Source organism: Notothenia coriiceps, unplaced genomic scaffold, assembly GCF_000735185.1.
Source record: "Notothenia coriiceps isolate Sejong01 unplaced genomic scaffold, NC01 NC01_scaffold00009245, whole genome shotgun sequence".
Taxonomy (NCBI): domain Eukaryota; kingdom Metazoa; phylum Chordata; class Actinopteri; order Perciformes; family Nototheniidae; genus Notothenia; species Notothenia coriiceps.
Genome location: NW_011341946.1, coordinates 406312 through 434228, shown reverse-complemented (window position 1 = coordinate 434228; position 27917 = coordinate 406312). Strand labels below are relative to the sequence as shown.

General features: G+C 43.3%; 2 protein-coding genes across 2 annotated transcripts in view; one reads left to right on the top strand and one right to left on the bottom strand.

Moving 5' to 3' along the window:
- The window catches only part of LOC104945183 (solute carrier family 2, facilitated glucose transporter member 1), a 653665-nt gene that overhangs the window by 440624 nt on the left and 185124 nt on the right, over window positions 1-27917 (top strand). The gene's annotated exons all lie outside the window — the stretch shown is intronic.
- LOC104945187 (tetraspanin-18) lies at window positions 93-27917 on the bottom strand. The gene is made up of 8 exons (XM_010770816.1): window positions 27655-27917; window positions 10862-10940; window positions 3135-3230; window positions 1862-2056; window positions 1519-1593; window positions 1318-1416; window positions 895-1071; window positions 93-182 (listed from the first exon to the last, which is right to left on the bottom strand). Exons 2-8 carry the CDS (start codon window positions 10862-10864, stop codon window positions 93-95), a joined length of 735 nt encoding a protein of 244 aa, XP_010769118.1. The 5' UTR covers window positions 10865-10940; window positions 27655-27917.

The following is a 27917-nucleotide window of genomic DNA, read 5'->3' as shown; positions in this document are numbered from 1 at the left end:
TTCCTCATTTCTGAAATGAATATTCACATCACTGGAGAGACAAAGAAAAGGCTGCATATGTGATAAATCTACTAAAATGAAAAACCTTCAGTTCATACCTCAATGGTCAGCACCACAATGGCAAGCGCTCCAGCCACATAGATGTACAGTTCGAAGTAGTCAACAACTGCAGAGTAACAGCCCTGAGGACACACAAAGAAGCGACGATCAACAGGGAAATCAATCGGCTATAAACTTTCAGAATTACAGCGACAATTAAAGTAACATCACAGCTTTAATTGAGGGAGACTCTGAACAAAGGCCTGTTTGAATGAGAGGGAAACAGGGCTCCAAAGCCTCAATGCCTGCTAATGAGGGCTCTTTGTGTGAGTGAACAGAGAGAGACACACATTGTGGGACATCTCTCATTGTTCTTGTGGTTTAAAGAGACAACAGGTGGAGAGTGTGGTAAAAACCTCTTCCTATCAGCTTCCACTGTAATTACATTTCACTCCAAGGCTTTCTTTACACAGATGGAAGCTGGGATATGGGTGTGTATGTGTGCAACTGTGAAGCACAGCTAATTTTCACATATTCATACACTCATTATCCTCTATCCTTGCACACACATATACGCTTCTTGAAAATTCAAATGTTCCAATATATGCACACGCACACAAACACACACAAACACACACACGCTAAGATGCATACATACACTGGTGTCTCCACACTATAACACATAGTAAGATGGTCTCCCATGAGCACTAATCAGCAATGGAGGAGTCTGAAAGTCCCTGGATGTCACCCCTCGACTGTCTCCCGCTCTAATTAAGGCTGGAGGTGGTTTGGAAGGAGGGAGAAAGAGAGAGGACATGCGAGAGAGAAGGTGTCGTAGTAGATGTCAGAACTTACCTTGTTATTGCGGAACATCATATTGCCCAATAAGCACTGCTCCTTGTTGATATAGGCCAACTCCCCGGTCTGACTGGCACGCTGGCAGCAGGCTTCTGGCACCATATGATTTTGGTTGATCATCCTGAACAGACTGTCCTTAAAATCCTCTGGGCTGTTCACCCCACAGCAGTCAAACTAATGGGAGGAGAAGAGAGGAGAAGAAACCCTTATTTCTGAGTGCCTGTTTGTGCACTGGCCTGTGGTCCACTGTATGCGTAAAACAACCTAGCATGAATATTGACCTAAATGTCTAGGGGTTTTATGTATAAAATATAGCCTCTTGAGGCCAGGCTGAAACGTTCCTGTTTCCACATACTGTTGGAGAAAGCAATGAGTTGGTAAAAGCTACAAAGCTGTTTGCCATGTGTGCTGAGGCCTTACTGTATTCATGACGGCGTTCCATGTTGAGGTGAAGACATCAGTGTTGTTGTAGCCCTGGTAGTGTCTCTTCAGCTCCTTGGTGAAGTACTCTCTGGTCAGCTAAAGGAAATAGCCGGCGAGAGCACAGGTTAGTGTCACCACAGGGAGGATATCTGTTTCTTTCACATCAGAGAAGTTGAGGTGAGTGCTGAGGAGACTTACATGCTCCCGGAAAATGAAGGCCAGGATGGCAGCAGCCAGCTCTGCTAGGAAGATGAGGAGGATGAGCATGAAGAACTGCAAAAAGACAAACCAAAAAAGAGAGAGTTGGACACAGTGGATGAGTGGCAGAAATATTCAGTCAGTCAAAATCACATTCTGGCTGTGCCCGCTTCACTTAGCATTAACTATGTATGAGGCCTGTGGCACAAAGACAAATAGAAAAGCATTTTGCTCTTTTGGCTTGACAGTCCCAAAACTGACAGACAGAATAATCAACAATAACTGTATGCACACAAACCGGATCAGTTACAGAACTACGTTTTGAATTTGTCGGCTAACTCACAAAGAGGAGCAGACACTTGTTTTCGCGGATGGCTCCACAGCAGCCGAGGAAGCCCAGGAGGAACAGCATGCCTCCCATGCCCAGGATGATGTAGACACCAGTGAATAATAGGGGGTTCGCTGCGACAATTTCTCTGAACCCTGTGGGGTCCACCAGTACCCACACTCCCACTCCCAGGAGGAAAGAGCCCCCCAGCTAATGGAGAAAAGGGAAAGAAGACAAGGGTTAGACAAAACAGGAACTGACTGCATTTTAAAAATTGATGGGAATTCAGTCGGTATCCCCGGTGGCACACAAAACATTCAACAAGATGTCATATAATGGAAAATAAACGTGTGCTTTTTGCTGGAAATGCAAATCTCTAAAAGGTTGGGCGAGAGCTGACGGCAGATAAAAGGCTAGAAATCTACAGAGCCATAATGCCTCAGTGGGGGGTTGGTGAAGATATCTATCCTACTTTAACTAACCCCCCAACCTGCTAAAGAAATGCACATCACTGCAGCCTCCATTCTCTCCATCCTCCCTTTCACTAAAACCCTATCTGCAGCCACTGTGGGGTGACTCATGTGATTAAGGAAAGAAGGTATTGAGGTAGGGGGTGGAAGAGATCTGAGCTTGACACACTTCCACTACAATCCCCTCCTTCCAGTCACAGGTTTCAACAAATGAACACCACTTCTATTAGAGGAAGAGGTGATGGCGTGAGGAGAGGCGGAAGCCATTTTGAAAGCTCATTGGGTTTGATAAAAGGCTGTTGTGTGTCATTAATGTCGGTAGAGAGAAACAATCGGATGTCAGTGCAAAACAGTGGTTGTTATTGAGTGATTCTAACAGTCAAGTTCATTCTTTGCTCTGCTGGTTGCATTATTACCCCGGCCTTGAACAACTGCGTCTGAGTAGAGTCTCTAAACGGTTTGGTTGCGCTTAATAAAGCAGGAAAAGAGACAAACCTTCTTACTTAGACCCTCCCCCCCTTTACAGGCTCAGACTAACAGGATTACCCTTCATTGTCTGATCAGGACTGATAAACTCAGGTGCCACTCACAAACTCTTCATGGCACGGTGCGCCTCAGATGTGTGTCAGCACACTAAAATCTAATCAAAAGAGAATTTGATAGAATCAAGATTGCCTCCCTTTAATGAAATGCAAATGTGGCTCCATTAGTCAATCAGTAAGGGGGCAGCCAAAAACCCATTTCAAATCATTAGATTGACACTAACTTCAGAGATTGCCAGATTAAGAGTCACAGAGAAAGAGATGAAAAATACTTACAAAGATGAGGAAATTGAAGACAAACATGAGGTACTTGATGCAGCTCAGACAATCCCCCTCCATGGTTGTCCCCCGCGCTGAAGCCTCTCCCTGCCCCTGAAAGAAACAACATAAACATTAAACAGGCCACTTAATGAATCCTGGCAAATGCTCACAGTATTCCCATTCTGCTGCGTTCTGGATAGGCATTCATGAACCTGCCAAGAAAATAATACTCTGCAAAAACCTGCTCACATGTTTAATGAGTTCTGCCACTCCAACACACACACACACACACACACACACACACACACACACACACACACACACACACACACACACACACACACACACACACACACACACACACACACACACACACACACACACACACACACACACACACACACACACACACACACACACACACACACACACACACACACACGTCAGTTCATTTAGTCCAATTTCAGCTGAAAATCCTTGTTCTATCCCCTCAGGCGCACGGTCTATAGTCTCTCAGCAATCCCTAAGTAACTACAAGTTTGGGCGACACAATGTCAACCCAACCTGACAACTCATCTCTCCACACACCGTGACAACTTATGTAATTTTAAAACGTGCTATCAGCACTTCCTATCAGCACTTCCTATCTTTGGACAGATGGGGTCCTCGGGTTCAGAATGACTCGAGGGGCTGTCTATCTCAGAGCGTTTTAAGGATATGAGTCCTGAGTGGGGCTCAATGTGCATTAACCGTCAACATATGGCCTTTACCATGGAGCTTCTTCTACTTAATGTAATGAGAGGTAGGAGCCCTGCGCTCCCATCAGCCAGCCTCTATCTGACATAAACACACTTTCCCTGATGAGGGCCCGTCCTGGAGGCACTCCTGCCTAATGAATAACGCCTCTCCAGTATTAGGAGACAACATGGGGGCCTCAGTATCCCTGACCCTTTATACCTACATATATTTGATGCACCACAAAGCCTTCACTGAAGCATTTGTTTAACTTACAGAGCTTGAAATGAACAAGATTTTTGCCTCAGGGAGGATGGGAATTGTCTAAGGAATCATCTCTACATAATATGCAAAACCGAAGAATAAAAAAAATCCATTGGGAGGATATAATTGCAGTCTCAGTGATAGAAGAAAATTAATTATTTGGCAGAAACGAATCGACACTCTCTGCTTTGTAGTTGTGATTATTAATTAGCTCTCCCATAGTGATAGCCAAGATTGAGGCTGCGTAACAAGCGGATTAAAAGGCGACTTCTCTGAGGAATTGTAAATAGGTTTACGGAACCAGGCAGCCAGACACTGTCATCTCAAATTGAAAACTAAAAGGTCGAAATGCATTTTTGTCCACTTCTTTTGTCTGTGCTTTGCTGCACGTCCGTCAGATGTAATCTCATAATCTTCAGGCAGTCTCTCCGATGTGTGAGGTGCTGTCACTCCTCTGGGCACTCTGCTTCTCTGAGGCGCCGCTGTAGCTGTGGTTATGATCGACGCAAACTTTGATTCCTGTCCGTCTTTGAAGGACCCCTACTGTCACTCAAATGTAATTCAGCCTTGACCATCTCGGAAATTCACATTTTTAGGTGAAACACCTCTCACTGTATTTAACATGAACTGCTCCATTGCGTGCTGCAAATTTCACAGAGGCATGGCAATTGTGGGAATAAGAAAGTCGTGACCCATATCTTTTCCTGGTCTGTTTTTCTTTTATTATGGTGTGCTTGCACCGGTTTGTTTTTCCTCCTGAATCTAATTTCAATGTGATATGAGCCAACAGGTTTTTTGTCTTATTGTAGGCTTGTGTAAGTTGCCGTGACAATAAAATTAAACAATACTGAAGAAGGCGGTCTTTGTCTGCTGTGGGAGCGAGCTAACGTAGAATGAGAACATTTCCCTCCCTCACCAGCCTGAGGGCTTATTATTTTTTCCTCTCCTCCTTTCCTCCCCAGACCCAAGGAAATTGATTTAAAGCTATGGTTTAACACCTCCTCTAAATCATAATGATATGCTTAGGTATTGATCACCCTCCTTGTGGTACTCAGAGAGCAACCAGCAGCCTCGTAGCCCGGGATGGGTTTGAATTAACCCCCCCTTCCTAAGCCCCACTGAAACGCCTAATGAGGGCATAGGGGGTCTTAATTGAGATTTGCATACATTATATTCACAGGGAAAAGCATAAAAAAAGACCCTTTCTCAGCCCTCCTGCTCTGCACTGTTAGTCCTGGGCCCCTCTGAAGAGTTTGACTGTATTTATTGGAGCAGGGGATGAAGAGGCGGAATAAGGAGGGGGAGGAAGGGGAGGAAAGAGTTGGATGGAAAAACTCTCAGGGCTCAGCTCAGATCTCATTCTCCAAACAAAATGTCTGATTTCTCTTCCCGCTTCACCCTTTAGCTCTTCGCTCCCAACACAGGGTCAACCGAACTGTCAGATGTGGAGCCAATTTTCTCTTCTACATTAAAATGCATTGGATGCTTAAGATTGAAGAGCACTATACAGGCCTTTCCCAGCTCCAAATAACAAGCCTATGGTGCAAACCAGCAAAGTATAAATCAAACTGCCACAGAGACCCTGGAGAAAGTGCAGAGTAAACAAACTGGTCTTTCCCTATGAGTCCCACGGGATCGCTGATCCTCATCGATCAAAGGCCAGCTGTAGTGATCAGACCGCTAAGTCTCTCTGAATATTCTGCAGAGTACATTATGTAGACAAGGGATACGCGGTTCACACCCCAGGAGCTGCGTGTCTTACAACAACATCAACAAATTACCGCTATAGATTATAGGCAGATCTTCCTCAGGTGTGCTGCTCTGCTTAGCCAGCAATGTGTCAAGATAAGGAGTCGTGTGGCATTGTGTTTGTATTGACTAGCAAAAAGAAAACCATTAAAAACAAACAAAACACAAAGCAGTGAAGGAGACAGCACTGCTATATTTGCAGACAATGTGTTTGTTAGCCGAGAAATTGTATGGATGTCCTCAATCTGACAATCTAAGAGGCAGGCTTTGCCCTGAGGTATCCAGTAAATGCCAACTCCATCTACGTCTGCAGCCTCTCTTGTTACTGACATCATGAAAGGCCACACGGCTCTCAGACCCCTTTGTTTACTCTTGGCAGACATCAATCCACAGCCTGCTTGGGCCGTGGAGCCAGGCATGGTTGAGTTTGATAGTGGATTAATGAGAAGTGATCCTAAATTATCCTCAGAGTACAGACAGAAGCCAGAGCTCTGTAATGAGGGCAACCCCGTCTGACCTACATTCTTCTCAGTATGAATATGAGGAATTATGACACATTCACACAGGCCTGTTTTTGTGCTAAACTCCAGAGGTATATTTCACCGGCGTCTTCACTATCATCCCTGATGGTCCTGTTAGCTCACCGTGGTTAAGAGATAAGAAAGACATAGGACTACATTAAGAGTACTCCTTATATAAATAGGACACCCTTGGGTTGTTCTCTTTGAAGTTGACACGATTAATGAAGTGAGTCCATATTCCCCTGCTTCACCGGCCACCGCCCCGGACAAATGCATCAGCACGACAAGGACACTACGTCTGCTCCTCGCCAAACTGTCGCCGCCATCCAACCCCCCATCAACCAGCCAGTTCACTTCATCTTGAGCGTGAGCCTGCATAAAAATTAACCATTAATATTAAGGCCCTGTTGAGAGTGTAAGGGTTGGAGCTTGACCCTTTTAAATGCCGTTGACCCTCTAAATTATCACCTAGTTGAACCCTAGGGGAGGCACATTTCGTCCTCTGGCACCCTGGTGCAGTGTGAGCAGGTGTGTGTTTTTCATCTACTGTATGCCACTCTAAAACTCCCCCCCCCGGGGTGCGCTAATACCCTCTGACAATGACACTAAGGGAACACACACATGCCAGATCAGCCCTAATCTCAATTAAAACCCCATTTTCATATTTCTCCATGACTTCCTAAATCAGCCGCAGCAAGTAAACATCCCAACATCCGAATAAAGACTGCTCTCCTCTGGCAGAGAGCAGGGCTCCCCTGAGGCGCACCATGTCCCTTAATGAAGCTCCAATTAGGAAAGAGTGAGCCCTGGGCTGTGCTGTCACACGAGGAGCTTTGAAGTGTACTGAATGCTAAGCAGCTAGAGCACCGATGCTGCTTTAGAGGGCATGCAGCTTGCAGACAACAGTGAACAACCACAAAGACAAAGTGTACGAAAGTAGCTCAAAGGCGACCGGGCGAACAGTGTGTGTGGGTTTAGCTCACACAGAAAGCACAGCGCAGAAAAACAGCCGGGTTGGAAAGTTGGACGAACTGCTAGACTTGAGTCAAATGTCCTAAAGTTGGTTAGATGCTCTGGTGCAGACGTCGAAATGCTCTACCCTCGGACCGGCTAAGCTTAATGAGTTTTCACAGTGCATATAAAGGTTTGGCAAAAAGGATCTGCTTCTGCACATTGCTAGTTCACCACAGAAAAAAGAAGGCAGTCTCTGATGAATTTGCTCTGCCTTGCAATGCCATTTATTATTTCAGACCATTGTTGCAATACGTGCAGTGAATACAAAGCAGTTCTTATCTGTTCCTGAGAGTGGCGCCCTCTTGACCCATTCAGTTTGGAAATGAGATTGCGCGAACCCCCGAGAGCAGAAGTCCTCTGACCAGGCAGCTGGCACACTCCTGAACAAAAGGCTGATTAACGGAAAAGGCTCCCAGAACTGAACAAATGCACAGTCAGAAACTCACTGACCATGTGTTGTCAACTGCACTGCAGGCCACATTCTTGACGTCCCAGCTGGGCATACGTCCAGCTGTTCGCTCAGTACTAACAGTTGCTCATACTCATACACTGGAATCGATTCTCCAGCCACTTAGATAAGACAGAGTGGAGGGGGGAAGGGCCTTGATAGCTTCTTGGTTAACTCGGGCAGATGACATGTGATTGAGATGAGAAGATTTTGGTTTCTTTTGAACACTAGTGTGTGTGTGTTCCCGCTCAAAGCAGAGATTCTCACTTAATTGTGTTGCCACCTCAATCTGGCTGAGTGTAGATACAAACTGGCTCCGCAGACTGGATCAATACCAGACTCAGGCACATGGTCAATGATGCATTGATCCCCTTGAGTTCAGGCCCTTAGTCTTGTGGTTGTCGGGCAGTGAGGGCATGTGGTAGTGGCACACAATGAACACATAAACACCTAACCGCCTACTTTATCTCAGCTCTGTTTTTTCCCACAGGACGCCTTGGAGGATGAAATATTGCTGTTGGGGCTTTCCAGAAAAATTTGCTCTAACTCAATTCAAAACTAAATGCTCGATAATTACCATGAGGACAACAGGGATAATTATTTCCCTGAATCTTGTATTTCTGCAAGTTCCCGCCAGAATCCTCTTCTCATGTACGGGTCACGAGGAGTTGAATCAATACCAGTTGGACAAAAAGTTTGCAAACCAATCAATAATCTCACCAGCTCTACTCTGTCCAGTGTTGTGGACCCTCAGGCAAGAGACAATTCAAATTTTGGTGGTGTTCTCTCCGGACCTTGTTTTAAACCGTGCTAGTCAAGGCTGTTGTCTTTGCCAAATCTCCATATAAAGCGAGTTTACATCACAGATGGCCTCGGCAGAAGTAAACAATGTCAGATTTAACAAAAATAGACAGCACTTTCAGCCTCAGGGGACTCGACACAAAAGGAAACTTAGGAGGGCAAACATGAGCAGAATCACTTAATACACACACAAGTGCTTGAATGTCACCAAATCCGCACAATGGACACAAGCATATGCATAAAATAAAAAAATAATCAGAGTTGACTTTCTGACGGCTCCAATACACAATGTTGTGAAATCTGCCATGGGTTGTTTTAAGCAGATTTTGGAAACTCTCCAGCCCTCCAAAAAGGACTCTGGTCTCCAAGGCAACCCGGATATGTGGTGAGAGTGGCCTTTGTCTGCAGATCAGTATTTGGCATCGCCACTTAGCAGTAGTTCCTGTTAGAAAACAAAGGGGAGCAGGGCCGGGCACTTTACGACTGGGGGACAGCCTGGCCAGCCATTTGTCTAATGAGCGATCACTCACACCCTGTTGCAAGGCCATATGTTAGTTTGAATTCAGCTAGTTCCCCTCTGTAGTCATTTCATCACTTTCTGATGAAGACTTTGTGAAAGAAAACTCAAATCTGAACCTTCATACAGTCAACAAAAGTTCAACAAAAGGAGAAACAGCAAAAGGAACAGTGTAACCTCATTTTTCTTACACGCACAATGCAGGGATTAAAATAAAAGCCTTGAGGATCAAGCATGTGAATATTTGTGCCACAGATTAAAGAGATAACCTCATATACTGGAGGCCCCATTGCAAATAACAACTCCATAGAAATAAACCAAAAGTGTGTTAATGCCTGAACATGAACAGCAGCAGAAAATGCAGCATTCTTTGATCTCGCCTTGCAATTTGCTGCAGCGGAGGCACCTTGTAATGTATGTGGTTATTAATGTAACTATGACTGTGAGACAGTGTGATTAAGGAGCAACCGGCTAACACCATGCTTGCTCTAAGCAATTATCAAAGACATTAAGAGGATTCCTTTGGTTTATTACAGGTTGGATCTTCTTCTCATTTATGTCTGACCAAATCATCTCACCACAAGGTCCATTTAGTTGTTCTGAGGCTTTAATTGTATCACGCACTCTTGCATATGGAGTTTGCCCCTTTGCAATTGTGTGAAAAATGTTAATTTCCTTCTGACAGCTTCATTAACAGCTTTTTCTAAGGTGAATAACTTTGCTCACTACCGTTTCAAAGCTTGAGAAGGCCCTTTAATTCTTTATAATCTATATTAACTATGAAGACTCTGTAAAAAAATGATATTCTGAAGTCATTAGAACTTTGTACGACGGGGCCAAAAACAGAAACATGTATCGAAATCAAATTGTGAGCAGCAAATAAATGTTAGCCTTTAAACTGTGTTGGATGTTTATACCTAAACGTTTGGGAATATATAAACATCTTGCATTTTATTTTTCCTCCTTAACCTTTGTTTCACACATATGGTCATCTGACTGTTCAAGTTTCTTTCTCCGTGTTTTCAGCATGTTGTTGTGTTACTAACTCATTGGGTAAATACGATCTTATTCAAACATCTCAAAAAACAAGACTTTAATTGTTATAAACCAAGTTATAAAAATTCAAATGGCTAAATATTCAGGTTATTATCTTACCTGTCACTTTCAGATGTAACACACATTTGTCTGCTTGGCTGCCTTTATGGTTATGTGCTATGACTGATTACAGCTGATGTGTCTGGGTCTAAACTCCCCTTTAACCTTTCAATCTATACATGTCTGCTGCTCAGCCGTGCCTGGAATACTAATATAACAAATGCCAATGCAAATCAGAATTCAACAAAGACCAGTGCTGGCCTGCTGTGGAGGGTAAAGGACAAAAGCACTTGTCTGCCTCTTCGCAGGACCGGCTTTACGCTCTGGTTTTCGCCCGCTCCGCGCCTCCTGTTGACGACAACAATGGCTTTGCGCCTTTGCTGTCGACATCTTCCTGAAAGGAGACTGTCAACAAGCGCTTTCTGCTGTTTCTCTCGCTGATTTAACACGTGTCTGCTGGGGTACATCACTGCTGGATTTGGTGGGAATCATTCACATTACAGATGCTGAGAGCAGAAATGTGTTTCTTTACACTGAAGATAAAAGTTATGGCTTCTCTTTAATAGTGTGTCTAGTTCTGGATAAAATAATACAATACCATGAGTATCTGCGTGTGCCTCCGTTCAGGTGAATCTGATGACTTCTCTCGGTTCTCCCTCCTCTCCTGTTTTCATGGGCTGTTGGACAGAAGCACAATGGAAGAAGCAGAGGTCAGGACTGTGCAAATGAGATGAATAAACAGCGAGGCCACAGGACACAGAGGAATGGCACATCTGTCCTAATATGCACAATTCATTAAAGCAGAATAAGACTGAGAGATAGAAAAAAACCCACAGAAAATAAAATTCTAGGACACTTTAAATGACAGAGTTTGCATTTATTATGTATGAAGCACTCGCTCCCTGCAGCGAGCTAATTTAAGACTGCTTCAGTGTTTTATGTGTGAATGTTTCACCGCTCAGCTGGAAGGCAACATGAATAAGGAACAGAAAAAAAGGTATTGTCTTTAATAGCAGCAGTCCAGACGATGATCTTGGCAGGTAAAACCGTAATATCTACCTTGAGATGATTGAACGTGTGTATGCTCTTACTAAGTTAATTATCCTTTATTAGAAGACCCAACTCACCGCAGTCTCCTCATACAGCGTGAACTTGATGAGTCTCTGCACTCATGCATAATTCACTAAAAGAAGAATACCTTGCTCTTTACTTGCCGTCTTAAACTGTCAATGAATGATGCGTCTCCTATCGACTGTGTCTAATGAGGAGAAACGCTTTAAACTTTTTCCTGTTTCCAAACTGTTTTGCCACGGTTGTCTCTTATAGCTGAAAATAACGAAATAGCAATGAGCGCCAATTAAACTGCTCCAGCCTCAATGTGTAAAAATAGTCAGCAGCTCTGTTTTGACTGACAATACTTTGGAGCCGGATTCAAAGTGCTGGCACAGACAACTAAAGCCTCAAATATGGTGAGAGCTGCCTACAGAGGCATGAACATAATGCAGCTCCAGCCACATTAGATGGTGATATTCAGACAGGCTATTCTCAGTCTGACAGGGACTGTGGATGGAGAATATCCCAGGAGTATTCTGGTTGATAGAGCCGGCCACATCATCCCGCCGACACACCATATTGCCAGTAGACATCAGATTCACCAGGACGCTGAACCCAACTGGCAGCAGCACACCCTCCCCCATACACAACACACAGGCTCTGATTGCATCTCCAAAAAGGCAGTCAAAGCCTGAGTGAGGATACGGACGAATCCGAGAAGTGGTTTAGATGCACTGGAATGATACACTCCCTTATCACAGAGCAGTGGATGCAGGCGCTACAAAGCACAAGCTCTGGGAATCAATAACATCTCCACAGTGGCTACACATGCATCGGGATTCAAAGGAAGAGTCGTTTTGAAAATATTCACCTTATGGTTTAGTAAACATACCCCCAGGCAGTACAACACTGTAATCACTTTCCATTGTGTTCCAGTCTATTAAAGCAGCAGCAGCAGCAGCAGCAGCAGCAGATAGCTACATCCCTCTGTCTGTAATCTGGTTCTGAGTGGTCACATTTCACCCTGAAGCCTGTTGCAGAGGTGTCTCTCCTGAAAACTGTTTAGAGAGCTATTAGCTGTTGAAGAGAAACAGTGGTGAGGGTCTGCATTATTTTTTGGTTTCCATGGAAACGCTTTCACTGGAGAGAAAAAATGGAGCACCAATAGGATCGCAGAGCCTCATTGAATCGGTTATGGGGGTGAGAATAGAGATCAGCGCAGACGGCTGAGAAAGCACAACAATAGGAAGAACCCTCGAGGGAAAGCAGAAAGGGCAGGTCGCTGAGGGTCCAACAAAGCGGGGAACAACTCAACACTAGAGAAAAGGTTTCCTCTACATCTGCTGAATGGCTTTCCCTTTCAAATATATTTCTCTCGCCAACTAGTCATTGACATTAAAGCTCACGAGCACTCTGGGCAATTTAAACATCAAGGCAGCCGCTAATTGATTACCCGCTGCAGATATTTCAGGCACTGACAATATTATTGCATCACCAACATCAATACGGAGTGTAAGGCAGTACAACATTATAAATGATGCTTTCCTACAGACCGTACTGTAGTTATCCCCTGCAGTGCAATTCACAATAGATATAGCAGAGGAAAATGTAGTGGCGAATAAGGGCATAAGAGGAATGGCAGAGTCATTATACTTCAAATAAAATACTCAAACAATTTCCTTTTTTGGCATTCGGGCAGCAGACATAATTTGGACCAGGTCTAAATGAATCATTTCGGGTTAGGTCTCATTTTACTGCCACAAGTCTCAAATCTGTGCGTCAATATGTCTGATACACCGGTAGAATCTGAATGGATCTGAGCATACTGAGTACTGTCTCTGATCACATGGAACATAACAGTCAAAGCAGGATTTTAAGAAATCAGCAGCCTGTGAAAACGATTTATGCCATAAAATTAAATTTGTTTTTTTATTTGATTCTCAGACAAAAAATTGTTGAGAAAGGTATTAATACTTTTATAATGTATGCAGTACAGATACAAATAGAGCTTTGACATGCTGTGCTGCTCTGTTTCGGTTGATGGCATTTTGAATTGTTGGTCTTTTTACAGTCTTTTCTTAAAAGGTTATGTACGTCTGAACTTTAACTTCTCTCTCAAGCTCTCATTTTTCACTCAACTTCTTCTATTACACAAATGCAACGCCATGAGTTAACTTTAAAAGTGTGCACTGCTATCTCAGTTTTTACGATTTTTTGTGCCTTGCCTGACCGATTTAAGTATATCTTTGAGTTTGCAACAGCCATACATTTCAAGTATACCTCCACCTTATTGTTCACTATTGGCTAGAGACTTATCTTTCTGTTTGTCTCTTTGCCTCCATACGTCTCCATATCCTGCCAATGAGCTGGTCAACCTTGAATGAAATGTCAGAGGTCAGAGAACAGCAAGGAGTTTGATCAGCCACTCTTCCTCTGGGGACAGGAAGAGGGCAGGAAAACAAGTGAGGAAGTGACAATTCTTCCATCTACACCTCGCAGCTGTGTTTGACTGTGATTTCTCACCAATGTCTATAAAAGCAAACCTCTGAACTGTGGAAGCAATGGAAAGTTTAGATTTATTTACCTTTGGGGCCTTAAACGCCTTCATTCAAACGTTTTTAAAAACACCACAAATAAAAAAAATAAAAACCTAAAGATCTGGATGACAGCTCGCCCTGTAGATCTCCAAGCAGCCCATATACATCATGGGATAATATTATATAAATGATAAAGAGGGTAATTGCCTGCAGCCATATATCTCCTGAACAGCCGCTTTAATGAGGGCAATGCTGAAGCAGAATAATCGCCTCACCCCGTCTGGATTTATTGATCGAAAAGTGAGAGTCAACCACCAGAGATAAAGATAAAACACCACGATGGAGAAACAATCCCCACTCCGATCAGAGGGCATCATTCAATTAAATCACTCTTTCCTCCCTGGCCGCTGATGAACCACTGTTTTCTTTGTTCTCGGCACTACAGGTGTTGCTCTTGGGCCACACGCCAGGGAAGAGTGTATTCACTCATTTGCAGCACACAATTATTTCACTAAAGATACAGATTGAATTCGTTAAGCAGTCACCCGTTTTCTCTGTGTTAATTGCTTTGAGATATATGGAGACCTGATAAGAAAGCAGCCCCTGGAAACGTGTTTGAAGGGTGCTATTTTGATGCCGATGAAAGCTGACATGTGTCCACCTCTTTGGTAAGTCAGCGGCAAACATTAACCAGGCCTCTCTCTTCATAGCAGGTTCCTCAATCAGCATAGCAGCTCGTATCTTTCGCCTCCACAAAGATGCCTTCATCAAAGAACGGTGAGAAGTGTCTCAACCTGCTTCTCTAATTACACAACACCAACGTCTCTCTAGTGACACCCTGATGAGGAACAGCAACAGAACTACTTGTTGTTATTTTCTTTAACCTGTGCCTGTCAAACTTAACGAGCCGCCTTGTACTCCTCCACACTTTCACCCTACTTCCCAGGCCCTGAAGGCTGGCCCCCGTGTCTCTGAGGAGCCCAGGCCCGAGGGGCAGCACAACGCCGCTTTGAAGTCGAGCGAATAAAGACGAGGGACCTGTCGAGTTGGGATGATGGGGCTAAGGTTGGGAGAGGGGGAGGATCAGTATGAGGGACAGGAAGGGCTGTGAATACTGAGAGCTCGGGGCCCCATGGGATACAATTAAGAGCAAGGCTTTTTTAGCAAAGGGTTACAAAAACACAGCAAGGATACCAGCAGTGCAGCCTTCCAAACCAAGGTAAGAGTTCATTACTACAAACACAGAGGGGACTGGGGCTGGTAAACTCTCACAGTTTGTTTGTCGACTCCCCTCCCCCCCCACCCACAGGCCCTGCGAGCTGACGAACAGCCGCGTCATAACCATTTCCATCCCAGTTAAATCCTAAATAAAGCTTGAGAATCACGCAGCTTACAGAGCCTCAAACTAAGAAAGGAATTGAGATGAAGATCCAAGCTGCTGGCGCAGAGAGGAAGTCTGAGTCTTCCCTCAGGATGTTTTCCTCAACACAAACATCTCGAGTGCACAAAATACATCAAACCAAATTTGTAGGCAAGTCAGATTAGAAGAAAGACAGGGCCATGAAATATTTTTATAAATTAGAAGTAGGCTAGATTATTTTGTCGTTATCATTTAGTCTATAAAATGACAGACGCCCAGTATGTTTACCGAAGTATGTTAGTTTGAACATGTGTATTGTCTATTGCTATACCTAAAAGACTGAAATCCAGTGAGAAGACAACGTTTTTGTACAAAACATATTGTTATTGTTAGGTCTTCCACAGAATATTGAGTGCAGATATGTGTAGCTATGTGTGTGTAACTGTTGTCCTATAAGTCAAACCAGCTACTTAAACATGTGTTAAGAACATATCTGGTAACCATTTTTAGGGTTCATTAAAATGTTGCTACAAGGTAGTTTCTGAATATTCAACCATGATCAATACCACCAGGTCCTTGTGAAAAGGACATGCCCTCTACCTGTTTTGTTATCTGTCATTGTGAATCTTTGTCCTCAATATGCCCTCACCTTTCCCTGCATAATATTTTCGAAAGATGTTTGACAAACAATGCAGTAAACATCCGTCTGCAGAAGATACACAAGAAGTGGAAACAGATCCTCTGCTCAGTGGTACCAGATGCAACTTATTTTCATAATTAAAACCAGCAGGGGGGCTTTGAGTTTGGACTATTCCACAAGAAAAACTCACTCTTTGAAATAGCCATTTTTGCTTATATGCACAAGAATACTTTGCTAAAGCAGTGATGTTTTGCTTTTGTTAATCTCAATTTCACTTTATGACTACTTCGGGATTGCCAGTGCAACACATGGCAATGTAAATTAAAAACAAAATCTTTGACACAACAAGCATAAATATAAAAAACAAATCCCCATTAAAGACAACATAACCAAAATGGGCCGAGGGACAGTTGGATTGCTGCCTGGTAGTGACACATCAGTTTGGACAAAACTCTGCGGTGCAGTGGGTCTGGTTCTCATTGCTGAACGTTTTCACTTCATACCGTACTGTGCACACCCAACCAAAACGAACTACTTCATTCATGCTCCATCCTGGAATTAAGATAATAGTGGCGACTGACCGTTATTGATTGATTGATATTTGTGTTTGGCATATTTGAGGCGTAGAAGTTATGTTTTCAACCATCTCCAGACAATGTAAAACAACACTGTGAAGCCTGGGCTGCAACAACGCACTGACATCCCTTTGTTTACAAGAACAAACATGTGGGTCACATTATTCTACAAGAGTATAAACAAACATAGAGGAAGAAGGCTGCATTGCTGGCCAGTATATATCCAAAGTCTGATGGTATTTTTGGTTTGACAACTTTGTCATGGCAGTATTAAGTGTTGCAGTAATACTGCCAAAATCTCTCCAAAACTGGAGATGGAACAGACATGAAGCAACATGTTGCTTAATCTGGCAAAAGACTCCAGGAAAACATTGAAGACAAACTTCCTTGGAGTTTCCCACAATGTTTTATAGCAGACCACCTTGGCTCACATTCTAAAAAATCAATACACACAAAGTAAAACATTAATCTTCAGGGAGTGTTAGGCCTACACACATTACATGAGCATGGCTATCTATTACTCTGTTAATACTTAAATAAATTGAACACAAGATGCATTGAAATATGGGTGACTTCCATCTTTGCTAATAAATTCCCTGGGGGGATCCTACGTAGAGTGTATCACTGAAAGAATTGCAGAAGGTATTAAAGCAGCACCTTGTGAATCAATATTATATCATATCAGGAGGTCCCTGATGATTGCAGCCTCGCATCTAAGTAGTTTACAGTATAAATCAATAAAGTTTTGATCTTATGTGCATGCCTACATCAATTTCTTGTGCCTCTAGTCCATAATAAAAAAGGTTAGTCCAATGTATTATCCCCCAGTTGAACCAATGCTACCTACCACCTGCAACGTTAACACACAACCATACATTAATGTATGCATGAAAGCTTTTACAGACAGTCGTAGTGCTGATATAACTGTTAACCTCAAAAGTTAAACTTTTTGAACTATTTTTATGAGAACTTAGATCAAATTGTTAGCTGGTTCCTTCTCATGCTAATGAAAATGTGTCTCTGACATTGTTTGTGTTTGTTTGTCTGGATCCTCCAGCAGGTCTTCCTATTTATAAAAAAAAACTGCAGAAATGTCAAACATTGGCTTTGTAAGGTATTTACATTCAGGTGTATTTAAGGGTAACTAGGGCACTTTGAGTGAAAACATTGTTTGCCAAGAATGAAGTATTTTACAAGCTGCATAGAAAACCAATAGGAAACGGCACTTCATAACAGAGTTGAGATGGTGACAGAGAGATGGTGGTCTGCGTCTTTGTGGGTTTTGCAGGGGGCTGTACAGTGGCAGAAGGGCAGGTGTCCCGCTGGGTTACGAGCCCCAGAAGCTTTGCATCTGGATCATTTCCTCAGCCCAGAGGGGCTCCACACTGGGACCTCCTCATAAAGCTGCACATGTGCGAAATAACCCGCAATCCCTCCGAAGACTTCATCTATGTCAGCCTGTATGTGGCAGCTGTGGTGATGGCAGGTAACAAGCTGAGACAGACTCACAACAACACAGAGGGAGGCAGCAGTGACATTAACTTGTGCTTTTAGTCTCTCACACTGTCAAATATTCTCCCACTAATGGCCAAATACCCTGAAAATAATTTTCTGCAGGAGGTGAAAAAAATGGTTTTATTACTTGTGTTCCTCAGCAGAGTAGGGCGGGACCGATGGCAGGAGGATTACCAGAGTAGCAGAAGATGAAGCCAGGATAGACAAGAACTCTGAACTGTGAAAGTAAGACTTCTGCCCAATCCCAAAAACGTAAGGTACGCTCCTTTCCACATGGGTTCACACTAAGCTCGATACTCCAGGGATAAGGAGTTGAAAGCTATCCTTTGAGGAGATATCCAGCATGTGAGTGAGTCCCAAGAGGAAGCCAAGAGGGACTGAAATGTGGAAAAAGAGGGTTTGACAATTTCCATGGTACAATCTTGTGAAAATGGAGTAGTGCTTTAAGAAACATTCCTTCGATAGGCTGAGGGAGCCACAAGAGGGGAGACGTCAGGAGAAATCATGCTTGGCTCAACACAAAAAGCACTCAGAGAAATGAGATTTAATCTGCTGAGCTTAGAGTGTATTAGCCAGATGTAAACAGTCAGTACCAGCTGTGAGAAAAGTTAACTTCCACAGCCCTGCTGCCTGGAAAAACAAACCGTGAAACATCAAACAATACTAGCAAAGAAACTCAGATATTTAAAGTACACTTTAAAACTTTCACAAGCCCGGGACATTGTAGTTATGGGAGTCAGTGGGTTAAGGTTAACTGGCCTCACTGAAACACTTTCTCTCTGAGAATACTCTGCCTCTAGGAACAAGCTGTGGGAAAGGGAGTTTATGCAATTACATCACATTGATTTATGGGAGAAAGAGGAAAGATGGGGAGAGGATGGAAACTGAGCTGCTTGGAAGCGATCCAACATTTGATCCCTGAAGGAACACAAGTCAATAGGCTTACACCACAAAACATGATGGATCGGAGACAATGGTGTGGGGGATGCATGTGGTCAGAGAAACACTGGCAGAACAGTAGGGGTCAAACCCATCTGAAGTTATTAGTTTTGATGTACGACTAAAAAAAACACACAAAACTTTGGAAAAGGCCATAATTGTAGTACAGAAGCTTCGCTGTGAACCTGCTTATGGAGCACTTGCAGAGGACAAGTTCAGAATAACAAAAATCCTGCTGAGCGTACTTTCAATTCTCCAAACTCTAGGGAGCTGATGACTGTCTCGAACCAACAGATGCTGCTGATGCCGTCTCGAGTATTAATTGGCTGTAGTGATGAAATTGGGAGTAATTAACTCAAGCGTACACTGCAGCGTCAGCGCGGTAGAATATCTCCATCAGCCCACCGCAGCCTAAGAGTTATAAATAAGCAGTCCATTTAATGCTCTCCACTTCTGTAATAGGACCACACGAGTGACCACAGCTGGGATATTTATGGTGAAACCCATTACTGCTCTTCTGCTTATTTAAACGTTTGCATGTGACTTGAAAGAAATGCTCTCTTCCTTGCACTTGTCTAGGAGATGCACGTATTGAAGTCCTGTGAGCTGAAGCCAAGGCTCTGTGTGACTGAAGTGATAATCACCTGGAGCGTTAACTAAAGCTGCGTTCATCAAATTGCCACAGATGAATGCGGCAGATTGTTAAAATAAATCAATGCCCCAAGCTTATAGCGATTCAGGAATTCTGCCACAGTTCACACAAGCAACATATGAGTCTACACAACAAAGAAAACAAGATACATTTTCACCACATGAGACTTTGATACCATCCACCAAATGGTAAAGATATGAACAAAGCAGGAGGAGAAAACAGAAGAGATTCAGTATAATGAGCTGTGGAGTTACAGTAAGATATATTAAATGGTGTTGTGATATCTCCAGCTGTCTGCAAAGTCTCGAGCGTCTTGGAAACACAACAGAACTTTGGCTCGGGCCAAGAGAAACAGAATAAATATATACACGCGAGAAGCTGGCCCAATATTTGAAGGGGGTGTTTTGAAAGCTCACAGAATAGACTGGAGTATCAAGGGTGGGTGGCTGTGTGAGGCTGGGGTTGCTCTAGATGTGGCAAATGTATGGAAAGCTGATGTTTTGAGTAAGAAAAGAATGGACATCTGTTTCCTATTACGTAAAAAAAAAAGCTTGACCAATCCCAAACTGCCTGCAGAGATAAGCAAAAGTGGTTTTGGTAATTGCTCACAACATTGGCTTTCTCCTTCTTCATTGTTGCTTTTGTGCCTTATTTTAATGTGGAGATCAAATGAGATCATGTCCGGTTATTGACCGTGACTCAATTTTTAAAGGAAGTAGTCTAAAAGCTGATTTTTCTGTTAAATCCTGTTTTGTCATCTGTCCAATTAAAGCACCAGTTGGGAAACACCAGTAAAAAAAACATGCTTTTTGGCTTGACAGATAAAGCAGAAATAACCTTTACAAGTCCAGGGCTTACAGAGAGACAACCACACAATCACTTTGGCTTCAACATTACTGCTGAGACAGTTCACATGGGAGCTGACTCCTGCCAAGCATTATCGGGAAAGATGATCTGGGCGCAAACTCTTGGAGAAATGCCTGACCTGTCTGTTTTTACATAAAAACACTTCACAGTTCAAGATGAGGTTGGGCGTTTTTGGTGCTGGCCTGTCGCCGTGACGTTGGACAGGTGACAGATCAGTGGGAAGCCATCCAAGATTACCTGATGTCTGACTGAAAATAAAATTCCTAGGAGCATCTGCACTGGGCTAAATCAATGAACACTGAAGCCAATTTAATTTCACATACCGGAGACACCTGCCGTGCCGGTGCTATCTCTGACAAACACATGGGAAGGTGATCCCTGGATTCTGTCAGACACATACAGACTGAAATACATTTTCATGAAAATCCCTTTAATATACTTCAAATGGTTAAACAGAGGTTAGCTTTCTATGCTGTGGATTTTTCTTTTTTCATTAAGCTTCGAAGAAAAGAAGATGCAGCGAGGTGAGGATTAGGGAAAAATTGAATTATGCTTCATGGTGTGCATGTGTTTACCATAATAACTATTAGCTTTTATTTACTTTTACAGTGAAGAAAATACCACCACATGTCTATTTTTGCTCTGCTCTTTTTAGAAAACCATAGCTTCTTAAGAATGTCTTGTTAAAGTAGAGCCACTGAGCACAGTAATGGCAGTGCGGTTTGCTTGTGGTCGCAACACATCGCCTGGCATTGACCGACTGTTTTCCCAAAGGACAGAGCCCGTGTTTTGCGCAGTGACCCGAAAAATGCCGTCTCGAGGAGCGATTTTTAAAGTGGCGGTGGGCTAAAAATTTCATAAAGCACCATCAAATAATCATGAGCCAGTGAGGCGCTCGGTCTTGGATGTCTAATTGTTTTCCCCTTTGAGGAGTAAAAATAAATGTCTACAGCGTGTACATATGAACTGCTGTTAAAAGGCATCACCATAAGAAGCATACAGGGAAGATGTCCAAGCACTACTGCTGAAATCTTCACACACACACACAGGTCTGGATGGCTGGAGGATGCCGGGGTTGCTTGAACAACCTCAATAAGCTTTTAAGGCTGCATTGTCCGTAACAGTTCAGCACCCCTTTGTGCTTCACACTTCAACCACATGTGGTCTAACGCTGTGATTGTGGGCAATAAACCAAATGACAATGGAAGAACACAAGCAGAAAATCTTGGAGAAAAAAAAGCAACACCTGTGTCGCACTCTAACAATGGAGGATTTTATGTGCCGTAACCACAGGTGAGATTAGATAACATTATCACTCAAGGAAAGCAAACCACAAGAGACGCTCTAAATGCAAACAGACAGATGGCCCTCATCTACACTGCTATTAGTTAATAAGCCCTAAAGACTTTCAGTTCCTGTTCTTTAACAAGCTGAAATGAAACACAGGCGTTTATCCCAGAGGCGTATGATCCTGGCAGGAGAGACATCATTAGACCGCCCTTCCCCCAAGTTTCCCCAGGTAAAAGTTGGACCCTGCTGTGTTTTTAAAAAAAAAATCAAACACTGATCTGTCCCCCTGATGCTGTGGAGGCTGACAAGGAACCCATATGTCTGATAGACCTGTGGCGAGTCTCGCTCTGTGGGAGTGACTGTAACATCGCTGTTATCCCACAGGAACTGCAGGGAGCTACGCTGCAGACAAGGTGTGTGGGCTTCAAACACAGCAATGCCAGCCAGTCTAGCGGAAAGAAAAACAATGGGGGTTTTGTAGAGGCATTTACTCTAATACTGGCATTATATTTAAATATAAATGCACATTTTAGATTGCAATGAAGAAAAAGGAGAATTACATTAGCCCAGTTACATCTACTGAAGTTAAACACAAAGACTATTTCTGCTTAGAGAAGGTTTTTCTGTGCCATGCTTACAAGTTCAATGCAAAACATTTAACCTAGATTCAAGCAGATATGAGACCTATATACAATAAATATGAAACAACCCCATTTCAATTTGAGGTCTGCCGGCAGTAAACAGGCTGCAGGGAGTGTGTGAGTGGGTGTGTGTGTGTGTGTCTGGGAAAGCTTAATGCACATTTATGTTTGTGTATTTTAGGTTTGAACGGTTTTCACTGAATGGAACGGCAAAGTGTTATTAGCAGACCGGGATGCAAACCCAAATCATGCTCAAAATAAATCTGCACTCTGTAATTCAGCCATGGTAAAAAAAACAAGACCATATAAACCAACTAACAGTCATCACTGTGTCCATAAATCTGATGTAGCACCATCTCTCCAAAACGACCAATCAGGAGAAAGTGAGTTAATGAGCGAACATCCAGCTCCAACTCCCAACATGCACTTCATTTGTTTTAAAATGATAATAGGCTAATTATCTGGGTCAGCATTACCAACCTACTGTCCATTCCTACAACAATTTGTGGTCTCTACATTACCCAATTATCTTGTGGTGAGAGCAAGTGTGTGTTTGTGTTTGCTAGTAACAATTACCATATCACGTTATACTGTGTAGCCCATCATCAGTGATTAAAAATAAACAGGATATTTAGATGGTCTCTAAGCAGATGAAATAAAAACACAGCGCTGTTCAAGTAATGAAATAAGTCACGTTAAAGAAAAAAAGCCCTATACGAATAATGAGGGCATTCCTATAAAGCTATTTTCTCTCATCAGAGAAAAGTGGATGGAAAGAGCAGGAGTGAGGGGTGGTGTGGAGGAGAGTCGGGACACAGTTATGGCTGGGGCAACAGAAAAAGAGAAAGACCAGAAGCCGGGAGAGAGTTCCATTTCATCAGAAAAATGCCTGAGTCAGGAGAAGAGAGAACCATTAGGCCAAATGAGTCACAGGGAGAGGCTGAAAAAACAGATCTGGGCTGAGCTCGATTCGCAGTACCATCCCCGAACAAAGAGCCACAGACAGGCAGAATCAATGGCCCACAAAGAATATATAATATGTTTTTATCTCCAGTAGTGTGCCTCCTCATTAGTGAGAGACTGATGTCTTGACTGAGACTGAGGATACATGCATGAATGTCTCTGCAGATATACACAGAAAATTGAGTTAAGGGGAACACAGGTTCGCAGAGTTATTTTAATTATCTCTGAATCTGATATCAATTATTGTTTGGGGAACAAAAGGACGAAAAATCATGAAAACTAGTGATTTTAGTTTCCCATGGTGACAATTTAAGATTGCTTGGTCGTTTTGTGCATCAGATTTTCAATGTACAATTATTTAAAACAGAGAAAGAGTATCTTTGCAAGCTGGACCCAGAATATGTTACGATTTTTGCTTGAATAATTACCTAAAAATCACCAAAAATACAATCTTCATCAACCAATGGTATATTGACTTTAAGTATTGAGCTCTCATTTGTAAAGTGTACCCTTTAAATCTCAACAACACATGCTATTAGTACAAAAAAGAACATTGGAGCATGTTTGAAACAGAACCATCAAGCAGAATTGGACATGTTCACATGATCCCCAAAATGAGTATAAAAAGGAAGAGCATCTCAGAATGACACTGGTGCCCAAACATGGGGTCTATTCATACTGTGTTTTTAAAAAACAACAGTGATGACCTTTATCCTGCACACATGCACTCTGCTGCAGTGATTCACAAACTAGATACAATCCTTTATTTGTGTGGATAAATGATTCCTCTGAACATTGAGTCTTTATCTAAATCCTTAGCAGGAAGCAAGCAATTTACACAAGAAATCCCACACAGAGCTCTTTATCTATACAACTGTGACCCAAAATCATCCATAGTGAAAAGCTCCAGTGTTAGTTAGTGAGTGTGGGAAACAAACACACATCCATAAAATGAGCCCTTCCTCCCTGGTGCTGATCAGCTTCCTCTTGCTCAGTCCGACACGGTTCCCAATGTGAGTCAACCCAGCGCTATTGTGTGAACTTACTGGAAAAGAAGTGCCTCTTCTGGCAAACAAACAACAAATACCTTAATTTAACACTTATTCAATCTTCTTTCAGGCAGAAATGTGTTTAACTTCAGCATCATCCAGTGGTTCAGAGGAGAGCAGGTAATCTCCCCACGTCGGCCCTGTGTCACACACCTATCAGTGCCAGACTGACCGGCCAGCCTAAGCTCCTCTCTGAGCTTTGACTACTTCTGAGGGATGAAAAGAGCACAAGGCGAGGTAGAAACCCTGCGGCAAAGGCACAGGGACTTACCGAGTGTGCCTGTCTGTGTAATAACCAACGGGTACTCATGGCAGCCTTTAATGGACACCTGAGTGACACGGTTTATTAGTTCTGAAAAACATTATGCGGAGAAAAAGATAGCTAGGGGCGGATTTCAAGATAAATGTGATTTGAACATCCCGAGATGGGGCCGAGTGTACCCTCAACTAAGCGCCTACCAAGCCGAGAGCCCGTTTGATAGTCCGCTATCTGCAGAGCCCAGCTTGTCAAATACATACCTTTTACCTCATTACCTGCTCAGCACTGCCATTATTGAGGGAAATAGGGCCAACGCAAGATAAGCACAAAGAATTCTTGGGTTGAGCACAAACAGCCGGCCTGCTTCCTCCTGATAAAAGGGAAGCATCAGCGGAGAGAGGCCCCTCAGCTTCCTGCCCTCTCTTAGGTCATTCACTACTTCCTGGCCCAAATGGCACGCAATGGCCAAAGGAATGCATGAATGCGTGAATGTAACTGGATTATACAGCATTTCCTTTTTAATTTAAACTGCCCTTCAGCAGACTGCATCAAACCACAGGGTTTGGACAACACAGTGCTGACATAAATAATAATAACACTCCTTCATGGCTTTTAAACAGCTGATGAAAAATACATCTTTCAGAGAGTAAATCATTTCTGCCAGCTGAAAAGCTAATTTAATTTTCTCATGTCTCCTGACAACAAAGATGCTGAACCCATTACTAGCTGAGGCCCGCGCATCACACACATTAAATGAAGGGTCCTCTTGCAATCGAAAAAAAGCAATTTTCTCATTGAGCCAATAGATACTCCATTTAGTTTCGGCTCTATACGGACCGCTGCTGCTGTAGTGGGGCTGATACAGGAGAGAGCGAGCGTGGAGTGATGACCAAGCCTCGCTTTCCCCGCCTTGCTGCTCTGAACCCATCGATATAGACGTAATTCGCAGGTTGGGTGAGGGGGTAAAGACAGGGAAGATGAGAAAGGATGGGGACAGGAGGAAGAAGGAATTATAGATGAGAGGATACAGAGGGAGAGGTTGTGGTGAGGTAGGGTGAATCAAGGATGTGAAATCAGGGCGAGTGATCAAATGACCGGCCAAGGCAACAGCAGTGTTATTTTGGAGGAACATCAGCTGATTTGAAAGGAAAAGTGAAACCGTGAGAGGAGCAAAGAGACACAAATCGGAGGCACCCAACCATGTGGAACCGCAGATTGATTAATTTCAGGCCTTAAATGAGCGGTGCTCTGCCAGGCCAGGCGGCATTAAGTCAGTCACCCTCTCAGCAGGAGCTGCCACACACTGAAATTCACACATTTCTAATTCTGCAGAGGATTGAGGCCGAGGACCAGTAAATGCACCACGCACACACACATAGCATATCTTTCTCACACTTCATTTCCTTCCTATCCATTTCTTTTTTGCTGAAAATGTAATCGCTGGCACTGTGAATGTGTGACTAAGAGCAACACATTATCAGAGGCACTATTAAAATGAGGGCACTGAACACCAGTGGCAAGTCTCACACCAGGTGTTTTGTGTGTGTAGGCGGAATAAATACCAGTTTGGCTCAGAGATTTGAATTCACTCAAACATGCTCCCCCCTAATTGCTACTATCCGCATTGTTGCTGCCAACCGTTATTCCCTGTATAAATTACAATGTAGGTTTACATATCCTGTTGTTTGCATTTGTACTTATCCCACAGACATCACTTGTGTGTCTCGGCAACCAAACTATTTCCCAACAGTCTTGTGTATTAAGCTGAGGACAGAAAGGCTTCAGGCGGAGTTTAGTCATCCGTGTTGGCAGCTGCTCCAAAAGCATCAATATTACTGTTTCTTTCCCTTTTCTTTCTTGACAAGGCAAATGTTCACCCACAACAGAGTGAACAAACATGCCTCTGTTTCCAGTTTGTGTGCTCTCTCTACTAACTGATAACTCCCAAGTCATTTGGGGTCTGGGAAAAACCAAGAGGGTGGAAAATAAGAGAGAGAGAGAGATCTCAACATGATGCAGCAGACAGTAGAGTAGCCCGATTCATTAATCAGGGCAGGAGCTGAACAGTCAGTGTGTCCAAGCTGCTGGGGCGTGATATGATTCTTCTCTCCTGACACATACCAGCCTCAGGGAGATGGAGAGCTGGAGTGAGTGGCTGTGACTGTAACTCGAGGCAAGAAAATCCAGCGCACTCACCTGGACACTGGTGTGAGATAATGGGTCCCTAGGAGCCAATCTCCTCAGGCGAAATCTGATTATAACCTGGTTTTAAAACTGTTAGAGAAATGGTTGAGCAGAAACTTTTTAGCTGCTCAAACTTTTGAAATGAACCCTGAATTCCCTCCAAAGTCACATGAAACTGTAGCATGTTAACAAAGTATTGACTTTTCTTTCAGAGCTCTTGAATGTGTCATGCTCGCTTCAGTGGATATCAGACAGACACACAGAGAGATGAGGTGGTTTTGGATGATGTATCCCTCTGATTAATGCACTCTGACAGTGAACTCCTGCCCTACAGCAGAGGTAGCGCCGTCAGAGACATCCATCTGGTGACCCCATACATCTCTGCAGACAGCCTCCTCCTGGAGCCCCGTGGGAAGGCTGCCAGCCTGGAGACTGACACACATCACCCCGGATTCCCCCTGATGGCAGGTTTCTCATACAATAACCCACTATTAACCGTAGACTGCCTATTAACCGCATTTCACTGACTGATTCATGGTACATCCAATCACCTGAGGATATTTAGTTTTAGTGCAGGACTCTGATTTATTCTCAAAAGGAAAATAGCACTGCGACCTGATCTAAACTTAACTCAAGTCTTAGTATACAATTATATATTTCTCCTTTGTTCATTTAATTCCTGCAGCTCGCCTGATGGGAAACTTGAAGCAACAAAGTAAGCGGATTTCAAAAACACAACATCGCCCCTTGGACAATCTGCACTAAATAACGAGCCCGTTCAACACAGCACTCAGGGGATTCAAATTGTGATCACTTATCGTTCATTTCAACATACATTTAAGTTTGTAGCAGCGACAAGTTTCTTACCTCAAAACGCAGCTCAGTGTCGGAACCTCTCTCTGTGACAAGACCCTGGGAAAATGTTTCTAAAAAGCCGATGTGAGAAGCCTGGGACTGCTGGAGGAAAGTAGTCAAATAAAAGAACAAATGTCGATGAGCCACGGAGAGGAATTATGCCCAGCAGCGTCCAACTAATAAAATCCACCGCTCCTAGATCTGCGATCCCAGTTTGGCCAGGCTCGCAATGTTGAGGGGAGATTGGTATGCAAACAGTTTTGTGAAGTGGCTGA